This window comes from Bradysia coprophila, unplaced genomic scaffold (assembly GCF_014529535.1).
Source record: "Bradysia coprophila strain Holo2 unplaced genomic scaffold, BU_Bcop_v1 contig_358, whole genome shotgun sequence".
NCBI classification, from domain to species: Eukaryota; Metazoa; Arthropoda; class Insecta; order Diptera; family Sciaridae; genus Bradysia; species Bradysia coprophila.
The window spans coordinates 474,733-498,873 of NW_023503616.1; the positions used below are offsets into that span (position 1 = coordinate 474,733).

At 32.7% G+C, this 24,141-nt stretch overlaps 1 protein-coding gene across 4 annotated transcripts; it reads right to left on the bottom strand.

The window, feature by feature from the left end:
* Positions 1–4,765: 4,765 nt before the first annotated feature.
* On the bottom strand, positions 4,766–7,399 carry LOC119081634 (kelch-like protein 10). 4 transcript variants are annotated; one of them, XM_037190687.1, is made up of 9 exons: positions 7,103–7,399; positions 6,800–7,048; positions 6,474–6,741; positions 6,282–6,404; positions 6,079–6,229; positions 5,690–5,814; positions 5,423–5,633; positions 5,025–5,367; positions 4,766–4,964 (listed from the first exon to the last, which is right to left on the bottom strand). In XM_037190687.1, the coding sequence occupies exons 1-9, from the start codon at positions 7,276–7,278 to the stop codon at positions 4,787–4,789; spliced, it is 1,824 nt and encodes a 607-aa protein (XP_037046582.1). In that variant the 5' UTR covers positions 7,279–7,399; the 3' UTR covers positions 4,766–4,786. The 4 variants fall into 4 exon arrangements, with proteins under 4 accessions (XP_037046582.1, XP_037046580.1, XP_037046583.1 ...); XM_037190685.1 differs by having other exon boundaries at positions 6,079–6,232; XM_037190688.1 differs by having other exon boundaries at positions 6,079–6,232; positions 6,800–7,043; positions 7,103–7,297.
* Positions 7,400–24,141: the final 16,742 nt, after the last annotated feature.

Below are 24,141 nucleotides of genomic sequence, written 5' to 3' on the forward strand. Positions count from 1 at the left end.
ATGTGTGAGTATAAAAAAATGCGTCTTTATTTCAACAAAAAATATACGCCTCTTAGAGCGAAGATAGTTGAGATCTCGTTGTAGCGTTGCCAAATAGGTCTGGTACTTCCATTGACCATTCAGAAACGACAATTCTTATGTTATCGATGACACACACAAAAAACGATGAGCTCACTTATGTGTAATCTTTAGCAAAACGTGCGGTTAACCTGATGAAGTAAAAGATTTTGTATCAAATGTCAGGCGATACTTTGAACAACAGACGTGACAGATTTAATTATTAATGGTGATAAGCTCTGATTGGCTAAGTATTCAGTACTTACTCTTGTCTAAACACTCAGTTTTCATACAAACAGTCGAATGTCGTTTTACATTTACTTAGCGTACGATACGACAAAAATTGCACACAAAAATATCATTTTATTTTGTGCAACTGATGAATGCCTTTAGTTTATGTAACCTGAATGGAAATACCTCGATTCAATCGACTGCACGTAAATCTAGATAAGATGCACACAACTAATGCCATCAGAAAATAGACAATAATAAGTCTATATCTAAAAGCATTACCGATATATTTTGGTAAAAATACGACCACCCATGATGCACCAAAATAAATTCAATTCAGGTGACTTATCTGATTTATTTGAATTTTTGCCGACAATTTATGTTATTTTGTCAAAATGTTTTGACTTTTCTGGGGTTATTTTTGGTGTTGCGATAAAACATCAAACAAATGGAATAACAAAGCTGAATGGATTTCTTTGACCGTAATCACAAAGACCTGTATGTTGTATATCGGTTCAAACGGGCATGAATTGAAATTAGACGATGACTTTCTTTACAAAACGTTGTTGCATTGTTGCCTCATTTTAACAAATAATCCTGTGATTTTCGTTAGGTCAAGAGAGATCGGTCAATGCAAGTGAGATCTTGTTGCAACGAAAACGACGGAATTTTAATATTTATTCTGGCTAATAGCCGCAGGGAAACGAAATGAAAGAAATTCTTTCTGTGGAGGTACAACGTACTTACAAGACTGAGTTATGTGATGTGACATATCTCTGCTCACCTCTAACTTAGCCATGTCCGAAAAACATCGACAAACTTCGGGGCACCCCATGGCTGTGAATCAAACCAATTTTTTTTTTAATCGAAATTAAGCCCTGATAGTATCAGGCTGATACTGGTATCAGATTGCTTGATAAAGAAAAGTAATTTTTGTAACAAGTGCTCTAACACCAAAAATAGCGGAATGTGTTAATTTACCGAACCGAGCAATTAAAAAGTAATTAAAATTTGGGGCTCCAGAGCGTTCCGTGGTAATCCAATAGGTTTCTTACTGGTCTAACGCACATTACTGGTGTTACCCATGAAATATACTGAATGAAATGTAAACTTTTTGGAAACGACTAATCATATGTTATTTTATCGATAAAGACGATCAAAATAAATAATTATTTCGGACTGGTGCTTTTTTATATATAGCAAAATTTATGTTAAAACAAAAGAAGTAAAGGATTTTGTGTCAATCGCTAGAGAATTGTTACAACGACAGCAGTTGTTCATTGGTTTTGAGCGTGATATGCTTGCCGTTTGCATATGGTTAAAAACAAGAACTAAAAGATGGAACTGGAACACTGAAACGTAGCTTAGTAAGACATTTTTACCGCAACAACACGACTTTAGATGTTCAGTATGAATCTATACCGTATAACAAAATCTAAACTGTTGTTATATTTATGCGCATGTGATACATTTTGGTTCATATTTTGAAAATAATGGCGGAAAAATGCAAATTTTCCAGTTGATTTTTTTCGTGAGATAATGCAAAACGCTCATAATTTTCCTATAAATTCTTACTATTCATCAAAAGTGTAAAAGAAAATAAAATATTTTTTTCTGTATTTTCGATGGCTTATTTTTATTATTTATTTGGTTGCTGGAATATAATATACATTTTTACCGATGTTCGTGTGCTCGCGTTGAAAGAAAAACCTACAACGAATGAAACATGTACAAAATACACCATTTTGTCGAAAATAAATAATGAAATAGAAAGAAAACGAAAAGAAAAAGATTTATAAATAAAGCAAGTAAAAAACTGTTTTCTAGTTATTAAATCCAAATGAAATAGAAACATAAATTAACATGCAAATATTATGATGATTGTGATTTGTATAAATGAATAAATGTTGCGTTTTTGTAAATTGCTTTGTTATATTTTTTTCTTGTTTTCATGTAAGAAACGTTTTTTTTTGTTTCGTATAATTCGTTTTTCTAATTTTGAAAATTTATTTTCTACGATTTAATTAATTCCACGTTTTTTTTCGTATAGTTTATTATTGTGGCATTTTCGAAAATTATTATTACTTGGAAACTACCGGTCTCGTTTCTATTAATTATTTCTTTATGATTTATTTCTCAACTCTTTTATTGTTATATGGACTTATAATTATTGTGGAAAGGTGTCGGAAGATTAAAAATTAACATAAAAATGTTCATTGTGTAATTAATTATTAATAATTTAAAATAAATCGTAACGTTGAATGGTGAAACGCTCTCAAACTCAAATTCCGACTCAAACGAATATTTATCTACACTCTACACACTCAAAAACATTTTTTATCTGAGAGCATAAGCTCTCTTCTTGAAAATACATACGTATTACGTTCGTAGTTTCAATGAAAATAAAACGTTGAATTATTTCAATCAACCAATCAACAACACAAAGAAATTGTTAAAATTCAAAGAGTACAATTTCAACATAATGGGCATGACATGCATGGTACAAAGGCACAACATAATAAATTTTAATTAAAACATAAAAAACGAGAGAAATGTTCAATTGTATTGACTCGATCAAACAATTTTGTGCTGGTAGGTACAACTGTTTGCCAAATAGTGCTTGGGCTGAGTTGGGAAAGACAAACTATGGATGGTAATCTTCAATTACATTTGCATCGATAAAGTAAATCTAATACTTTGCGAGTTTAGATAAGAGAGTCTGAATTCCTGACCCGTTGGCCTTTTATTGATACGAGGTATCGCTTACTTTTTGATTTTGACCCATTTGATTGTCTGGTTGAGTTGATCGGTTCACAGTTTCCAAAACACAGATCTAGATATTGTGTGTATCGATATTAAATAGTTATTGACACGCTTTCGGCGAGGCTTGCGGGTCGAAAAATCGTTCTTTTCATCGAATATTATGAACGTTCGACGCCTACAACATGTAAAGTCCATTACAAAAGAGGGGATAAAAGTTGAAAAGAGCTTTCGGCTTCGCCTCGGATCAACAAAATTCACACAAAAACTCCACTTTTTAACTATTTATCTCTTGTCATGTAAATGAATTAACCTTTCAATGCTTCGCTCAAAACCTTCATAAAACAGTAGCTACTAGTTTAGGGTTTAGGCACCGCGAAACATGTGGCTTCTGAATGTTCTCTGACTTTAAAAACAATAAATTTAAAGGACGAAAAACAGTGCGTGGAGATCGATCCTGTTGAGAATTCCTAACAGATCCTATTACTCTCCTAATGTGATATCTGCAAGAAACACCTGCAACACCAGCTCATTTTGCGTAGGTTTCTGGCTCAGTTTTTATCGTGACTTGAACATAAAACACATAAACAAGTAAACACATCTAAATTTCAGGCACAATAATTGAAAAATTCATCGAAACCCCTCGACACGTACCCAACTATATGTTTCAGGTTTTTATGATTGTAAATATGAGTTCACTTCGAGTTGGCTGATTCGAGAAAAAAAACGAAACAGAGAAAAAATATCATCCACCATTATCCAGACACCGTACAAAATTGATATTATGATGTATGGCCCGTACCGCTTAATTCAAGTTTCGACTAAACAAAAAAAAACATTATTACATTAGGTTATAATACAAAAATGTTCAAACCGAAAATCTGATTGGTTTGTTCGCCTTAAATTCTATGTATACTCAACAGCGAAATGCATCTGCCTTAACGCATAACCCTATGTTTACGCTGTTTCGAGTGTTTGTAAAAAAATGTAAAACGAAAGAAAAGAATTGGTTTTTATTTATGAGAAGTTACATTATAATTTCTTCATTGTTGGCTGGTATTCGAGTTTGTTCAATTCGGGTAGGATATGAAAATTACCTTGCCTCATGATGCAGCCAGTCATTACTTCAATATAATATTACGCACTTTATAAGAGTATAGTTCTTAATTTTTAGGCTTTTTATTTTGTTTCGTTTTTGTTACTGGAAGTACCTTTGATGAGCGTAAACATACAATTATTTCAATTGGGTTCGCATGTAATATATGTGTGGATGCGATCATAAAACATTCTATTTTTCAGGAATTTTTAAGAATTTGATTCCAAAAATAATCTATGCTTTCAAAGTGAATATCTGGCTGTTATTTACTTTAAGAAAATCCTCAAAGGATTTTGCAATATTTTCAAGGATTTTCTTAGATTTTTTGATAATTTCAAAAGATTTGTAAACATCTAGGAAATCCTTAAAAAAATTGACAAAAAATCATAAAAATCTAAGAAAATTATAGGCAATAAATAGCGAGACACTATTCACTCGGAAAGCATTGCTTATTTTTGGAATTTTAAAGATTTTTTTTTTGGAATTTCATGGGAACCAACTTAAGCAATTCAAGTCGAGAGTGCAATAGAATTTTGTATGTTTATCTACCACTCGTAGCAGCCAACGCAAAATATTAGTAACTGCAGCAAACGTTTCGATATTACCCAAACTTTTTACTTTTCAATTTTTTATTTGATAAATTTAAAAAGTTAAATTTCTAAATCTGTGCAACAACTCCGCGTTGATCATGTTATTCAAACGTTGCTCTTCGATGAGAAATTCTCGATTTTTGTAAATGTAGTCACTAACATTCGGTAAGCCTTTAATTACATTAGCTTTAAGGCCGGAGCGTGGAGAACTCAAATTGGTTGCGACAAGCCTAAGTAGTTCATGTCATTTTACATTACGAGAAAACTATCTATGCGATAAAAAAACTTACCATACGTCCTTAGCCACATTAAAGCATTCATTGTTACTGAGCGTTCGACCGTTATAACCGCCAATAACGTAAATCATATCATCAAGAATTTCAGTTGCAAAGTTACTCCGCTTGAAAGACATATTCGGTATATCAGTCCATTTATTTTCGACCGGGTCATATCTTTCACAAGAACGAAGTCTGGAGTGTCCATCGAAACCGCCCATAGCATAGACACAGTTTTTGAAACTAATGCACGTCAGACCCGATCGTCTGCTAGACATATCGGCAATATTCGTCCATTGATTTGTCTGCGGATCATAATATTCGCATTTGCTAAGGCATATTTGACCGGTTATACCGCCTGCGTACAGTCGAAGTTAAATATGAGCATTCTTGGATCAACTTTAATCGCGTACCTGTTATGTAAATCTTTCCATTCAATGTACATGCATGCGCGTCCGACCTCAAAAAATTCATGTTCGCAACCAAGGTCCATTGATTCGTGGCTGGATCATATCGTTCTGCTGACTTTAACCGGTTCTTACCGTCATATCCGCCTAATGCATAAATCAATCCATTCAGTTCAACGACAGAAACATAACAGCGTGGAGAATGCATTGGTGATATCTGTTAATTAGAAAATTTGTGAAAATCAAAATTTATTTTCTCATTTTCGTCAATACCTCATGCCATGTTTTGCTGAGAGCATCGAATACGCGACAAGTGTTGAACCAAATCTCGCCATCAAAGCCACCAATTACATAGATTTTGTATCCAACTACAGCCGATCCGTGAAAAGATCTTGGTCCTGTCAATAGAAAGTCAAACTTATTTTCTGCTATGTGAGATAAAGCGACAGAGTCTAAATATCCTAGTCATAATAAACTCCATCCGCCTTACATAACAAAATGTATGTTAAAACAAACGAAGTGAAAGATGCTTTCAACATCTGTTAAAAATCCTTAGTTCAAATCATGAAGTAATAGATTCGATAACTAATCATGCTAATGAAATGCTTAGTCAGTGAAAGGTCAAAGAAAAGTCATAGAATAAATCAATACGGACTATATACCTGCCGGATCTTCATGTGGAACGTCTATCCAACGATCGGCTCTAGTATCATAGGCTTGTATAGTCGCTACCGGATGATTGTAATGCCATCCACCAGTTAAGAAAATGATATCATGTGGAATTCTTGGCATTGCTATATGCGGTGTAATTATCTGCTTTAAGAGTAAGATTAAATTGTAATAAATTTGAAGCACAAGTCTGTACCTGATATTCTCTCATCGACACCGAATTCATGTCTTCCAAAAAGCTGAGAACTTCGTATATGATTGGATGTGCGTCTTTGTTGTGTTTCACGTAAACATGATTCTTAACATTTTCCATGAAATACTGGAAATGTTTTTGTAAGAAATAAAATTTTCAGATTGAATTATTCTAGTTGTGCGTACGCCAGCTCACCTGAAACTGTAAAATACCTAGTCTAACTGTAGTCAACAACAATGGTACATGTTGTATTCGTTGATCAGCATCGTATTTAATCCAACGCAAAATGCCTTCCCAGGCTAGTGCTTCGTCTTTAATATTCAGCAGATCACTGTTCATAATTTGATACAATTCATCGATAGAAATGTCCAGCAATTCATCACTCTTGGCAACAACTTCTTCGAAATTTCGTAAAACATAAAGTTTAGCTTTGGCGTACAAATCTTTCGTTAGTCCTCTTGCGCTGAAATCCTTTAGAAATGTTCCACTTATTTTCTAAAAGACATTTCAAATCAACTTACAATGCAAATCGCATAACATTGACACAGTTTTCGGGCTTCAAATGGTCGACTATCCACTGGATGCAATAGTTCATCAAACTTTTGAGCGCTAAATAGTCAGCTACGACAAGAATTTCAAAAACATTTTCTTCGGTCAAGTCACATGATCTAAGGTATGCGTAATCGATTATTTTATCCATCACGTAATCACTGATTCCGCTAATTCTGATCATTGTCGGTGTTCCACTGAACGCGGAATTATATGCTGAACTAAGTAGTGTTGTTAGTGTCGTCGATAGTCTGTTATTTGAACAAATTCATTACTTGAAATAGTCACTGCAAGCGCACAGTATTGGCCTGTGCACGTTAATTTTGGTTCCATTTTCTAAGACTATCGTTCCGTCACATAGTAAGTTATTCAATCGCATTTTGTACAAATTTTGCATAGAATGATGGCTCACACAAGAATCTTTGTCATGACTTAAATTTTGTGTATCCATTTGCAACAATTTTGGAATTGTTTTCAAATATCAATATGAACTTAGGAATAATCGGTTATTGTTTTTCAAAATAACAATTTTTACTAAAATCAAATGAAATATCCATTGCCAAAGCTACTAAGACACATCTCTAAATAATCTGCTGGAAATTTCACTGAACGACAGCTCGGCAATCACCAGTATAATTACCGAGTATTACTTCTTTTGATCTAAGTATTTTCAACAGTTTGGCAGAAGTTCTTTTCCTTCATTAGTTTCTCATAATGTTTTGCCATCGCTAACGTGAACATCGTTGCAGTCAACAAACACACTGCAACTACCCAAATTACGAATGCGATCGCTAGAAGAATTCCATGTGGAATTGTCTTACCCGGATCATCTACTACGTAACCACTGAGCCATGCCGTACGTTGAAACATGTTTCCATTTTAATTGACAAATTGTCTTGACGAATACTGTCCATCATATCTATTTATGTTAACCGGTATTTTCGATACAAATTTCACTATATAATCAACACTATCACCACCACTCACCGAAGGCATAGTTGAGATATTTTGAATCCATCAACCATTGAATCGACACTTTAGTTTTATTTCAAGTTATACATTCCAGTCAGCGATTTTTACTGCAATTAATCTACTACTTTATGTTTATTTGTTCAATCCGAGAAGCGTTTATAATAGTAATTGTGACATATAATTACAGTAATCACCTCAGCCACACCGTCAAACCATTAACTGAATGTTAAACAATCTCTTTAAAGTTCATGTATATAATACATAATACGGTTACAGCTACAACTGGTGTACATGTAGAATATGTCATTATAAAGTTTATCCGTTTTGGTCATGTACAATTTATCGACTCATATTACCAGCATCATTAGTACGCTATTACGATATTCACATATTATGCACTTGTTAAATAGTTACACATGAGCTTTTCAAAATGTTGATATGTTAAGATTAATGCGGTTATCTCGTTTGGATATTCTTGTCGTTCATTTATTTATTTGTAAACTATTTATTTGTAGCTTTGTAAAATGTAACCCTTTTAAAAACGACTGTAGATCTATTATCGACAAGAACGACCAAAATTAGCTATTATATGGGGCTATGAGAAACAAAAATACATTTTTCTGAAGTTTAAGTTTCTAACTTTAATTTTTAGCCGAGCTTCGAGTCATAATTATTATTATTTCATATCTCTCGAGCACATGTGAAAGGATTCATATATCTACAAGACTAGTGACTCGTAACATTCGAAGATTGATAGCTTGAAAGAAGGTGTTACTCTCGAACGACTTCTATAGGAGTGTTGCTGTGAAAACTGTTGTTTTGATATCGAATTACTATAGAAAAAGTTGCAATAGAATTGATTGCCAACTGTGTACAAACGGCAAAATGCTATGAGCTTTTTTTCCTTTGATTAAGACTAATGAAGCTAAACCACTTTAAACATTATAACTGTCAGGTTAAGCAGTTAACCTAACCTGTAACATACTGATATTCATCTGTTATCGATAACGAGGACAAAAATAATGACAAGCCCTGGGCAACGTGGTCTTTTGTATAGTAGAATGCGTGTTAAAGAAATTGAAGTACAAGATTTGAAATCAACCGATTAAAAATACTGTGATCGGTGGAGGTAATAGACCCGATAACAATACTGGTCATATGCTTGCCGCTGTTGCAGACGATAATCGATAATATGGCACTGCACTTAAAGATTTTAGAGAAATTGCTTTTTCTTCTGAAATGGTAAAAATATGTATATAAATATGTATGTATAATTAGAACGTTTCTCGTCACTTAAACTTCAGTGTCATGAATTGCAATCAATTACCAGCAAATTACCGTTGCTAAAAGGCTATTTAACTTTCATGTTTCCAAAACACAAAACGAGCGCAAGATGAAATTTAATTGAAAATCATAAGCATTATCCATGCCTGAATGTAATAATTTTTCATAATTTATGTACATTAAATTGAATTTTTATTACACCAACAACACAAAAAACCACTCCATTTTATTGGATATATGCAAGAATACACTTAATTTTTTTGTTCGTTTGTAAATATGTCGAACAATTCACCATACAATGAAGGAAGCAAAAAAAACACGAACCGAATCGACATTTTTACATCTTTATATTTTATTATTTTCCAGTTTCAGGCTATAAGGAAAATGAACAAAAAAAGAAACAGAAAAACTTAAATGAAATATAAAATGAAGATCAAACTTGAATCTGAAAAATAAAAATAATTAACATTCGAGAAAACCAATTAAAATGAAATTCCAAATCAATAATACGATTAAAGCCCATGTTAAATGCACATATATATACGAAGTAGACGTGAATGTTGCTATATGTAGAGTGAATATAACAGGTTTATTATAAAATATTGGAGTGAATTCGTTATGGCTTTCTGTATCTTATTATTCGACGAATCAATTTTAAAAATTGAAAACTGCATGCAAGACGCCTCAAAACGCAAAAAAGGTTTATTGATTAATTTAAATATCATTTCCAGCTTTAATAGATTTCAGAGTTGCCGTCGACCGTGAATGTGATGTCAATGGATCGGGGGAAGGATTTAACCTTTTATAATTAATGCGTTGAATCTGTTACTTCTGTTGGTTTTACTATTTTCAGCGTTCGATTCGTTTCAAAATAATTTTGCCAATATGTTTTGTTTAAGGCGTTACTTACGTTCGTTTGAGAACCCTGATGGTGAACAATGTCTTAGGCAGCATGATATGACGTTCTTTAGATCGATCATAAACTTCACGTGATCTTCTGCACTATAAAACGAAAACTCCCCAACTCTTTATCGCATATTGCAGGGAGAAATTTTAACATACTTTTTCAAATTTTTTCATATTGAGAAAAATGAAATTAGGGAAAAAATAGGAAAATTTATTAAAACTTTAAGAAAATGTAGGAAAACGTACTCTCAAAAATAGTCCCTGTCATTTTCTTATTGTCTTTCCAAAACTAAGTAACCATTAAATCTGGAAATTCATGTGTGTAAATTATCTTCTATTGTTTGATCAAAAATCTATTATTTCAATGTTTCTATCATGCATTCCGCTATTTAAGTGAAAAGTTAGCAGAGCTGATCGTTTTATCTTGCAAATGACTAGCCATTTCTAAGTTATTTTATGATAGTGATACTGTATTTAGAACTGCAGTTAATAGAAATTTTCAGTATTAAAGATAAAAATACCCAATGGACCACGCCTCGATTCTAACTGCAGTCTCTTCTGATAATGTTTTCGTTGAACTTGTTATTTTCGAATATATTTGAACGTCATATAAATATTTATATCAAACAAGTTCCGTAGACAATTCTAATGTTCGTTCGAGAAAACAAAAAAATAACCACGATAACCCGAAACCATCACACCACCATTTTGAATTCTTCATCTTCTTTTTCTAAACGTAATCTTAAAATACATTAAGACCATAATCGAATCAGAAAAGAAGCAACAAGAAAAGAAATCTCTTAACAAAAAAATGGAAAAAAAGAAAAACATTTCAGTCTTTAATTACCATTATAAAGTCATAAGAACTCATTTAGAGTTGGTATTAAAACCTTTTGGTATTCGTTGATATTTTGTCTCGGAACGATACAGCAATCAACGTAAAAAACAAAATTTATTCCAATGCGTTTTATTGTGTATAGTATATATATGAACGCCTGGTGCGCTGTGCGTTTACATTCTTTTTTTTATTTATTTATTGACTTACGTATATATACATAATATATACGGAACGTAGACTAAATATCTTTATATTTTTGAAGATGAAGAAGACCAGCCAATTAATATTTGGTTTTCGAAAGTTTAGGTAATCAGGTTTGCTCACAAAACAAAACCAAAAACGTTGTTGTACGTTTTAAACGCTATACAACAATTTTAGAACAAGGCATATTTCGAAACCCTTCATATATCCGACGACCCTATAATTTTAATATACTTCAATGAAACCGATTTTTTAGTGAATCACAGAATTGACATAGGCTATCTAACTCTTTCTTCGCATCATTTTTTTTGTAGACAAGATATGAGTTAATCGCGTTTCAGGTTTTAGGTTCATTAGGTAACAAAAAAATGTTTTCGTTTTAGATTTGGAAATAAAATAAAAAATGGAAAATTATACAATAAGAATAAAGAAAACGAGTTAATCCAATGCAATTATCTTATTATAATGAAATTTTAGTTTTATGATAAAGATTTTCGTTGGACGTCAAATCAAGAAATTTTTTAGGACTAAATTATACATCAATCCCAGCATGGCTTTTACAAGAAGAGGTCTACACAAACTAATCTTATGGAATATGTCTCGTCAGTTGCTGATACCATTGTAAATGGTGGACAAGTGGATACAGTGTATACAGATTTCGCTAAAGCATTTGATAAAGTTGATCACGGCATTCTTCTCAATAAACTGACACGGTTTGGTCTTTCGGCTGACATAATTCAATGGTTTTCGTCATATCTGCGTAACAGGACTCAAATCGTTGTTATTGGTGGCTACAGATCGGATGCATTGGTGCCTTCGTCAGGAGTTCCGCAAGGCTCTATTTTAGGTCCTTTGTTGTTCATTATGTTTATAAACGACTTGTTAGCTTCGCTGCCATCGTGCTCGGGTTTTGCGGACGACCTCAAGCTGTTCAGAATGATAAGTACATCTTACGATTGCCAACTACTTCAAGATGACATTGGGACGGTGGTCAAATGGTGCAAGGAAAATAACATGACTCTTAATGTTCAAAAGTGTGCAGTTATGTCTACTACTCATAGTCTAAACAAGATATCGTTTCCCTACACTGTTGATGGAGTATTGCTGGAAAGAGTCTCAATAAAGAAGGATCTTGGAGTTATTATGGACGACAAGTTGTCGTTTAGTGAGCATATTGATCATTTGGTTCGTAAATCATACAAGACACTTGGGTTCATATTCCGTTGTGGAAGGTACTTTACTAGCCAGTCTAGTCTTCAGCTACTATTCTCATCACTCGTCAGAAGCCGGCTTGAATACTGCTCATCGGTCTGGAGTCCTTGTTATCATGAGGCTATGCAGCAGATTGAAAGAGTTCAGAAGAAGTTCACAAGAATGTTCTATTTCAAGTTTGGTATTGCACACCCGAGGCCTCCGTATGATGAACGTCTAATGCATCTAAAACTTCAATCGTTGGAAACGCGTCGCCTGGTCGGGGATGAAATTATGCTTCACAAGATGATTCATAATCGTGTTAACTCTGTGCTTTCTCAGCGTCTCTCATTTCGGCATCCAGTTAGGACCACGAGGCAGATGGATGTGTTTTATCCTCCGAGGATGGTCACAAACTATCAATCGAATTCACCGTTACATAGGATGCAAAGGAATCATGATACGTTCTTCAGAGATCTCGACATTGTCAACAATTCATCAGTGGCGTTTGCTAGATCAGTGAAGAGATATTTTGTCTGGTGATCTTATTTGTTTGATTGATTTATAACTTAATTTATGCTTGATCTTGATGGTTTCTTTTATTTGACTTTTTTCTTTCTTTTCATTTTCTTAATTTTGTTTTTATCTTATATAATGTTTTACGGATCTTGTCTTATCTAGTTATTTGTTTTTTGTGATCAGACTGAATTGTTATTGGGCTTCGGCCTGTTATTTGGTCTATAAACGGAATAAATAAATAAATAAATAAATAAATAAATACATTGAATTAGTTTCATGTTTTAGATTTTTTTTTAATCGGTTTTAATAATGAGCACAATCAACTATTTCGGAACATTTAAATTCTCATCATTCCATATACGTTCATTGAATGATATTTTGACATTTTACGTAGTGCCTTCACTTCACATACACAAAAGAACTTTGGTTAATCGTCCAGTATGCTCATCAAATCCGTTACTTCCACTGACCTGTATAGTTGTCTTTAATCTAAGAATTGATTTTTTTAAAGTATAAGTTGCAAATCTTCTACTTCATTTAAAAAAATATAAAATGGAAATCTTCTACTTCATTTCTTTTGAAACGCTTTTTGCTACATAAAATCTTGTAAGTCAGGGCTCATCGTTCATTTTCTTGTTATTGTTGTTGATGACAGATGCATAGCAATCCAAAACTGTTCATTACTTTGTAATACCTACTATTAACTTACTTAAAAACTAACTTAAAATACTTACTAGACAAAAATTGACAAAACTTTCGGATGTCTTTGTTGTGAAAAATTTTGTATTAACTTCGGGAAAATTTATGAAATTTCATAGCCTCTTCTTCGCTATTCGCACACTGTAAGGTAAAAAGCATGAATCCAAATATTATTTTAAGGACAGTATTCGTTCAGAAACTGAAAATATATGGAGAGATGATGATATAAATGACCAGAAGATGATCGTGCCAGAAAAGTTATGTATTGGTAGCTTTCGAAACCAAATATTATTAATGTATTTCTCCAGTCTTTATTAACTAGAATATTAACTATAATATTAAATAGATAAAATAGTCAGCCTTTATTAACCTTTTATGAATCATATGATTGAGGCGTTTGTTTTGTTCCTACTTCATCCTTTTACAGATTGTGTGAGGGGGGAGTTCGGTCTGATACAACTAAATTCATCCTTCTACAAACTGTTAAGGAAAGATTTTGGTTCGTTCCTACAGAATTCATCCTTCTACAGACTTTGTAATGAAAGAGTTTTGTTTGTTCCTACCGAATTCATTCCTCTACCTACATACTGAGTAAAGATGTTGTTTGGTTTGTTCCTACTGTATTCATCCTTCTACAAACAGTGTAAATAAGGAGTTTGGTTTTTCATCCTTCTACAAACTGTGTAAGGAAAGAGTTTTATTTTTTCTAACTGAATTCTTCCTTCTAGAAACTGTAAGGAAAGAGTTTGGTTTGTTCCAACTGAATTCATCCTTCTACAAACTGTGTAAGGAAGGAGTTTGGTTTGTTCCAAATTTACTCATCCTTTTACAAACTGTGTAAAGAATGAGTCTGGTGTGTATCTACTGAATTCATACTTTCATAAATTGTATGAGGAAGGTGTCTCTTTGATCAACAGAATTCATCCTTCTACAAATTAAATGATGAAGGTGTTCAGTTTTCTTATTGAATTTATCCTTTGACGAATTGCGTCTCATTTTGTTCGACCTTGACAAAAGGCTACTTCCTCGTAATGTGCGAATAGCATTTACCATCTATTAATGCTGAAGTTATGATGTTATGAGTCCCGCAACACGAGTCCTGTTTCACAAACTTATTTATTTGAAACATTAAAATGGAAAATAAAACTCGGGCAAAAATTAGCGTTAGCAATAGTTATCATTACAATAATTTATTTACTTACTCTCTTTTTTTTTACTGTAATTGTTGCACAAGTATATAATTTCGTTAAACGTTTTGTCCTGATTCCAAAGGTAGTATTTGTAATAGACATTTTTTCATTTTTTATTTCACAAATAAGAATTGCCCTTCGAGTTTCTATTTTATTCATATATCTTATGCTGACAACGTATGGATACGATCAAAGCAAAAGGAAAACGAACAATTTTCAAGGATAGTTAATGCATCCTCATCGTTCATAAATTATTACAGGGCGGTTTCGTAATAGAACGAAAAAAATATGCTTATCTCTTCCTAGATCATAGATTGTAAATTATTAACCTTAATGTTTACAGTATACAACCAAAAATATGTCTGTGAATAAAAATGTTTAAAAAGTACGACTAAAGCCCGAAAACAAAAACCATTTTGATATATGAGTATAAATCAAATTGCTGGCATTAAGTATGGCTCAATGGCTTATTATATACATTTAAGGAACGAATAACATCAGGCACATGACTGAGCTGTTTTTTTATATTAGTATTTATTTACAAATTTCTATATGTTAATTTTGACTGGTTGGTATTTAAGGTCAATAAGGATCGCTTTATTTCCACCACAGGTATTCATTCTTTGTAAAAATGATTAATATTTTAATAAATATGTTAGGGTCTTCGAACAATTTTTTTAAAATTCACTAGAAGGCTAAAGATTCTGATTATTTTTCATTTATCTTGGTATTCGAGAACTCATTTCAATATCAATTTTGTTACGATCTGTAGATTATTTTGTCCGATTTTCTACTTGAAAAAGGAAGTCACAAATTGAAGGAATAATATCCCATATGTGCATATTAATGAGTCCTGTTTCTCACTACACAAACATTTACTGATAACATTTATTACCTAGAAATAAACGGAAACACAACATTGTGGTAGCAGATGTCCTGATTTTGGCCAGTTTATAATTGAAATGAATACTGGCTTGTCTGTACATAAAATCTTGTTGCTAACTTGTGCCTAAACTGGAATTTTGCGCATACGATGTGTTGTCAACCTCGGCTTCGTCTCGGGTTGACAATTTTCACATCTATTGCGCATGTTTCCATTAAGGCACATGTTAGCAAAATAGCTGAATTTTCATGCAAAAACATATCAAACTGTGACTAACGCAGAATTCTACAGAATCGAACACATGATCGTAGTAGTAGGATTCTGTCAAATTCGTGCCCAAATAGGTATTATATATTGGTGATATACCACGTACATGCATTACATAGATTGGTGCAGGTCAATTGTTGCTCAAAACTGTAATATTTTTAAATTGAAGTAATAGATTTCATCATAGTTCTTGCAATATGATTGCCATCAACTATGGGTTAAACTTTAGTATTACATCCAAAATTAGTGTAAAAGTAGTTGGAAACTTTGTAGAAAAGAGAATTTAATATCCACGGTTTTTTTCTGTATTATACACACCGAAAGAACGAAGGAAAGATTTTGAAAAGGGGATAGATCAAGAAAACTTTGGATCACCAGGTCTAAGATTTTTGAATGAATTACAGTATCACATCAATATTCAATATTCACTGAGTATAGTGTATTAAAAGTATCTCACGAATTTATAGACTTTCTCAAAATATATAAGCATCGCTTTCGTACTAATTAACAACTTATTCTCTTCAATCAGACAATAAAAATGCCATAAATAAAATAAGTTCACATTAAAGGTCATATCAGCTCGACAATAGCAATAATTATTATTACACTTGAATAATCGATGTATTTGCAATTGCAAAAATCGAAATAAATAAGTTATAAATAATAATAACTTGCATTATAAATGCCATAAGAAATGCAACCAATAAATCAGAACATTATCTCTCAACTCTTTTGTAAATCAGACCGCATGGTACCACATAAAAGGGCAGATCAAGTCAAGCGAGCAACATATTTTTTTTGTGCAGAAGAAAAAAGATTTTTGCATTTATTTTTCATATAATTTTCTTTTTGACTTAATAAACGATCTCATATCGCGAATTGCATGTGTATATGTTAATGGTAAATAAGTATCGTTCGGGTTATATTGCAAGCAAGTAATTTTTTCATCATAAAAAGAAGAACTGCTAGCACTAAGCACAGAGAACTCTTTTTTATCTCTGTGCTATGGCATTCCGTTCTATATGAAAATCCCATCCTATATACTGTAATGAATGGGATGCCGTGTTTGACCTCAGGTATTAAATGAAGAGCTTTATTAAGCATCTAACATGTTTTCGTAATGCGACTAGGTGCCTTCGTCTTGTTTAAAGTGTTTTATAATTTACATAAAAGTTTAAATGCGATGAGGATTATACAATACATTTAAACAATATCATTAAAATATTTAATGGACGGCGATGGTGTTTTTTTTATTTCAATTTATGATTGTGATTTGTGATGATTACCATACGCAAACATTTTAATTTCAATCATTATATGTACCAGCACATTTTTATTGGTTGCGTTTTATACTTGAGTTTGTTTTTTTTTCGTCTTTTACTTCCACTCGGGTATTATTTTAGTGGGGTCAAATAAATTTTGTTTGATGTCATTGATCGTAAACATATTTTCTAAATTACTTTTTAAATTCAATTTTTTATTGGCTTTATGAGTATTATGTTGTTTTGATTTACTGTACAACCATTTATACAGAGTGTGATTTCACTTATAGCTGCTTAATTTGAGACTTCATTAATTCCCGAGTACATAACACAGTTAATGAATCACGGCCATTTTGTAATAAAAAATAATCAAATAATTTAAGACATAAATTGTTGTCTGTATGACGATCTGTTGTGGATTGCAACTCTTGACGCAATTCAAAAAGCCCAGCAATTTTTAATCGAAGGAATCAATAAACACGAAAGCGATCCTCGAGGGGATAATATTTTTCACAACCACGACAGAGTAAAATAAACCAGACAGGAGCGCCTCATTTGATTGTGGACCTAAATTACCTAGTAATAACCTTTTTCATGCCTTGGACATAAATTACGGACCTTTTCTCGTAATCTAGGCCCTCAGCATGAAAAGTTGTATACGCATCGGTTTTTGGGCGATTTGTTTTAGGCACTTTCGGTTGTCGCCCTCACTTCGTTCGTATTCATTTACAGTTATTTGCGCATTTTGGTCGACTAATTTTAGGAAATTTCGCTTGTAGCTCAAACGCTCATAGTCAATAATTCTCTACCAACTTCCAAAATGTATAGCTTCCTATCTCATAGTAGATAATAAAACCACCAAGCTAAACACTTCATTTGTGCGGAGACCGTTCCGGAAAGACGAGTTATCTGTTATATACTCGGTTATATACAACGGGCTCTGACTAGTATAGGAGAATGGAGTTTAGAAACTAAGGGTAAAATCTATTACAATTTAGTAGTTTAATTCATCAAAAGTCTGCTCTCACTGAATTATTTTTTCATGAACAAACTTCACTGCAGTGACATTTCATGGGAATGAATCAATGTGAAGTTGTTACACAAAAAAATAGTACAGTGAGAATGAAGTACTATAAAAAAATGTGGCGCCTCTACAGGCCAACCGACTAGGCAAATACACCTATATAACAGTGTAATGAAGCAAATGAGTATTCATTGACATTGTCAACTTCTTTGACATGATCGTAAAAACGTATTTGACAGGATCTTAGTGAATAATAATCATTTACGTGATTAGAAAGGAAAATTCGAATCAAACTTTCGTGTGACTTTTGTATGTCCGAGGCGAAGCCGAGTTCAATAATCCCAAGTAAGCGCGACATTCAACTCAACTTTCGAGTTATATATTACATTTTATATGCTAGAGTTGTCGAAAGTTTCTGAAATTTACTATATTGTACGATTTTTGATCCACATTCATGTAAATAAATTAAAATTCACTTCAGTTTTACAATAAGTTCGAACATTGTACCATTCAGCTTCAGCTACCAGTCTCAAAGTTTCAGAGAGCTATTTAAATCGTAAATAATTACTAAAACGCCCTACGACTTAATACAAATGAATGTTTACAATAAAGCGTCTTCCATATTTTTTCTCTCTCTCCTCTTACAATAGTGGTCCAGGTTACAATGTATTAATATGGATGAGAACAAACATAATTGAAAATCCAAAATGATTAATTTACATTTAAAAACTACATAATCATCCTACAAATTTCAGTTCGTTTAAAACGTTAAACCTCCATCGCCATAGGTAATCTGAGAAACTTTAGATTAACCCTCCAAATTAGAATAGAATTTCAGATACGGAATAAAAAAGAAATTGAAGGAAAAATAAAATGATATGTAATGGTCATGGCTGACTTATAAATGGCTTTTTATTTATGTTATCTATATTTTATCGCGGCTTTCTATTACCATTTATACATTGGGCGGGTATTAACATTTATTCTTTCTTTCTTTTTTTATATTTATTTCTGTTCGAATTATATAATCAATATGTTCTTTGTACAGACTTAACTGAATTTATTATCCTACGAGAAAAAGAAATTATCTCTTCTATTTTCGTGGTAACAATATATTCGAACAGGTTCTACAAGTTTCTTTTTTTTTACTTATTACATAAAATATTTAGGCGAGTCAGGCATATTTTGATAATTTCTTTCACATTAAGAAATTTGTTAGTCAAATCTTAGATATTTTTCATTGAACAATATTTATTCGCCTAATCTTTCACAGGCGGCAAGATAGCACCACTTCAAGTTATCGAATCTGTGACTTCTTTTGATTCAGTAACTTTTTATGAATTTGCTACATTAGCCAAAGCTAATCGTTATTCCTAATATTGGTCGAAATTGAGTTGAATAACGATAAAGTGCTAAAACATATTTGTAAAAAGAAAAATCCAGTTGGTAAGCATAGAAATGTTCTCTAAGGTGGAGATTTTTTTAAAGTCTTATATGATAATGTGGCTGCTAAGAATATCTACCAGCAACGTCGTTTCTTCAGAAAGCACCGACAACAAATCTTTAAGTCTTCTTCAAGTTGGCTTTTTCTTAATGAACTTAAAATAAGTTTCTATGAAAGATTCCTGGTGAATTTTACGAGTAGCGGGTGTACTAACATAAAAACCTGTAGTGTGGGCAGTCACCAGCACTGCACACGAGGTATCAATTGAAAGCTTAGATAATGTACGTTAGAAATAGCATGTTAGGTTCACATTCACCGTCATCAGTGCCAGCCCAGACCTGTCTAAAGTTCACAGGGAATTTTGAAAATTTTTGTTGTACATTTCTTCTAACATATATCAATGGATCTTCTCAAACTAGTCATGCACTGAAAGTACTTGAAAGTACTTTCCAACGAGCCCACTCCCACCAGCATCGCTCATATTATTTAGCGGTCATAAAATTAGTCGAAAAAACACCCTTTTGGACCTTCGGAGATGTTCCACCAGCAACCAGGTGTAGATCGAGACTGTCTGAGGCCTGTTTTAACCTTTCAAATCATGTATAATATCTAATGGGAAAGGTTTCAATGATTCCAAACGTCCAGAAATAGGACGCAACGTTTTAATTCGAGCAATTTTGTTTTACTGTCTCAGCTGTTTTTCCGCTAATAAATTTGTGAAAGGAGAATTTGTGTTTACTGCCTTGCTCTTGTCCCCGAATAAATTTGTAAAAGGAGGATATGTTTTAGTTACCTGAAATTAGCTTAATAGCTTCGTGCTGTGGGTAGCCCTATTGTTGCTTTTGGTCCGTTGCAAAAATCGTAACGTAAAAAAGACTATAGAGGAATTTGCTTCTGTTATGACTCGATACCTCTACAAGTTTCTTCCGACATCTACTTGAAAATTTTTCCAATGAAATATTACATATGCCGGATGTAACAAGAAAGAAAAAACACTTAAGGAAATCTGCTGCCAAAACCTAATAACACCACAAACTTCCATTTTATTACAATTCTTCAGATAACTCCAGCAGATATTTGCGCCACATTCAATTTTATTTCTCATCTAAAGAAATTTATTCAATCCGACAACATATGTAGATATGTTTATTTGCTAATAGTAGAACTCGCTAAATTGTTCAAACCAATCGACAAAAACATATAAAACATTTCGGAATGGTACACGGTACTTTCAATATTCCATATGCCGTACGTATATGCATACGTAAATGTGTGTAGGATACACCATTACAGTATCCACCCTTAATTCGTCGCACATTGTCTACTCAACGAAGGGTGTTACACATGTAAACCATATCCATATACTAATATGAAATTGCTGTATCATCATCCCTTATTTAATCATTTTGTCTGTGTTGATTGTGGAAAAGATATTTCGGTTTTGTTTGTCGATGGATACACGTTTGCCTTTTCCTCTTTCATGTGTATATGCTTTATGTATGAAAGGAAAGAGGGTTTGTCGGTTTGTCATGTTTGAAATATTTTTTTTTACTTCAATAATTTCTTACGATGATCGCATTATGTATAATATTGCTGTATGAAATATAGACAACCACTTTGAAACATCTGCTGGTTACCCAGATTTTGGTGTTACAAGCAATGTTGTATTGTCAGGAAATTTTAGCAGAAATATTGAAGAATGGTCGAATATTATACAATGTCATGATGGCGGTTTTCGTGTTTTTTTTTGTGTGACCTTATCATGATATATTGAAATGTTTAGAACGTAGTTGTTCACACTCATCGCATTTTGTGGTTGTGGGTTACACAAAATTATTTTCAATAAGAAGAATTCAGGATATAGCTGAAAATCGATTTTTGTAGATGCCATTTGTTATAGTTTTTCGTTGAACAAACAATTTTTATCCTACAAATTGGAGGCAGCACGACTTTGTATTTTGACTTATGTGTGGTTGCATTTCTCGCCTTCAGCTCGAGCTGCCACACTTGTCAAAATAAAATGTTTTAAACATGGACGTTATCTACTATTATATTCAGGCGAAAATGTGATTGAAATAATACATTTTGTACCTAGTACTAAAAGTGTTTTTTAGAGTGTGAGAAGTTTCCAGACAGAGCCGAAGCCGAGGTCCTAGGTATGAAAAATCTCATTTCAAACAAAATTTGACACGATGAAAAACGGGGAAAATTTGATTTCGTTTTGGCTTTCTATGTGGTGAGATATGACGTTTTTGATTCGCCTTAATGTAATAGTACATTTCGTAAAAGACTTTTAGTCCTAGGTACTATTATTATTCGGTGGCATAAATAACTATGTTTAACCAAATTTCAATTTCGGAATCGATAGTTGAAAATCGTTTTTATCAAAATTTACGTCACAGTCAACTTCTGGTCATTCCAGCCGGTCACCATCTCGGTTCACCACTCATTTTAAGTGGATCCAATTTATTCCCACAGCTATGATTTCATGTGTAATTGAAATACACATTTTTATACTGATCCCAACTATGAACAAAACATCATGTTCTTGACCAAAAACAGATTTTAATAGACAACCGATACGGACATGAGATAATTGAATTAGTCGGTATAGCGAAGATAATTTTTTTTTTGTTCATGTTATATCCGTACAGTATCACATCATATCGATACACATCGACTAATTCGAAAATATTCTCATCAATTTTTGTTTAAAGAAAAAGAATTTACAGAATCGACAGTGACTACACATAGCTCCTTATAAACATATCCGAAGAGTAGACGAATAAAAAAAAATTGTGTATGAAACCGTCAAGTTCATACAAGTATATCGAAAAGCGGTTATGTGTAGTTGTTGCCAATTTGAAAAACAACTTTATATAACCACGATGGTACATAATGACTAAATAACTTTAGACGTCCATTTATAACGAACAAAAGCATTTTATAAACTCGTTCGTGTATACTTGAGTAACAACGCATACACATCGGGCCGCAGACAGAATATTATTCCCGTGCGGAGTTTAACATTTAACATAGATTGGGCATTAAAACCGCAAAACAGAGTGGTGAATCTGTAAAATAATCTGCTTATGTTATGTTTGAGTTGAAGTTATGTTATGTGTTTAAAGAGGAGAAAACAAAAAAAACCGAAGAAAAGAAAGAACGAAAAACTTGATTGAGTTGAAAATTTATATAACAATCAGAAAAGAAGTATATGTCTACATTGGCGAACGGGGCGATAAAAGAAGATTATCATTAGTAGATACAGTTGATGTATATTTCTCAGTTTTTATATAATTATATCATTAAAACGTATCATAATTACTTCACCTTAAGATATACGTGATTCGGTGATCGTCTTAACTGCTTTGTGGCCGGGTTCTTCTCTATTATACTCGTTTATCAAGTTATTCTTCCATTTAATCACACATATGAAGTACGTTCGCGAGTTTTCTGTACAATGTGACTCGATGATATAGCGTTTTAATGAGATATCCATCTCAGCCAGTTCATTAAAAGGAAAAATGAAAGAAAAAACAGATTCGAAAAAAATGAAATGCGTTACTGGTGTAGTATATAAGTATGTATATGCGTTGCTTGAGTATTAATATGTGCATGCACTACGGCCTTAATAGTTACATGCACGGTTGAGGATATTTTTCCTCGCTTTTAATGTGCAATTTATTTCGTCTTTCGTTTTTCTTTTGGATAATTTATTTAAGTAATAGCGTGCGATTAATGTTTTAATTTTCCACAACATCATTGAAACCTGCTGTGTGTGTAATGTGCACACATTAACTCATACATAGGAGCGACGGTTTTATTTAACGTAACAAGAAGTTTTTAATTAAATGCAACTAGACATGTAATTTTTCAAACACCTTCTGAACTTTGTTAATTAAATTAGTAGATCGGAGTGGATGGGTTGTTCAGAGGCTGTCTGAAAGTTGAACCTGTCCACAGTTTTAGTAATTTTTATAGATATCGTCTCGTCACAAAACTTCAATTAAACATCTCGTGTACTAATAGCACTTTTGCTCCACAGTGCCTCGTTATTGCACATCATCTTTCACGAGTGGAGGTTAACTACTTACTGTGATGACTTTTATAACCTCCCAATCGAGTAGCTGAACAATCTGAATGTAGAAATCTGATCACTAAATGTCACGGTATTTCAATTCAATTTCTTTTTTTTCCTTCTTTTTTGAATTTTGACGATTGGTCAAACCATACGATAAATAAATAAAAACCTCCCAATGTTTCGTAAAAGCTGCAACTTTAACCACGCAGACTAGTATCGAATCATTTAATTGATTTCGTCTAAATATTTTCAACAAGTTAAAACAAAATCTATTACTTCATTAATGTCAACTTGCAATGCATGTCATGCATTCGGCTATAAGAGAATATTACTATGGAGCTCATCATTTATTTTTAGTATCGGAGCCGATTTGTTTCAATTAAGAGCGTTGCGTATAAGCCATACCCGTTATAATCTATGGGAAAACTAATTTGATATCCTATTTGACAACCGCATCAGCCTTTATTTCAATTGCATGTTTTCTTATTTGATCGGGATCATCCTTTATAGTTTACGAAATCTTCCTCAGCTAAAACAGCTTCTTCATGTA

Coding starts and splice junctions, on each gene's coding strand:
- LOC119081634 (XM_037190685.1), bottom strand. CDS start 7,278: ATGGATACACAAAATTTAAGTCATGACAAAGATTCTTGTGTGAGCCAT. Junction 6,742..6,799: donor AATGTTATGCGATTTGCATT/GTAAGTTGATTT, acceptor AAAGGATTTCAG/CGCAAGAGGACTAACGAAAG. Junction 5,815..6,078: donor TCCACATGAAGATCCGGCAG/GTATATAGTCCG, acceptor TTCTATTGACAG/GACCAAGATCTTTTCACGGA.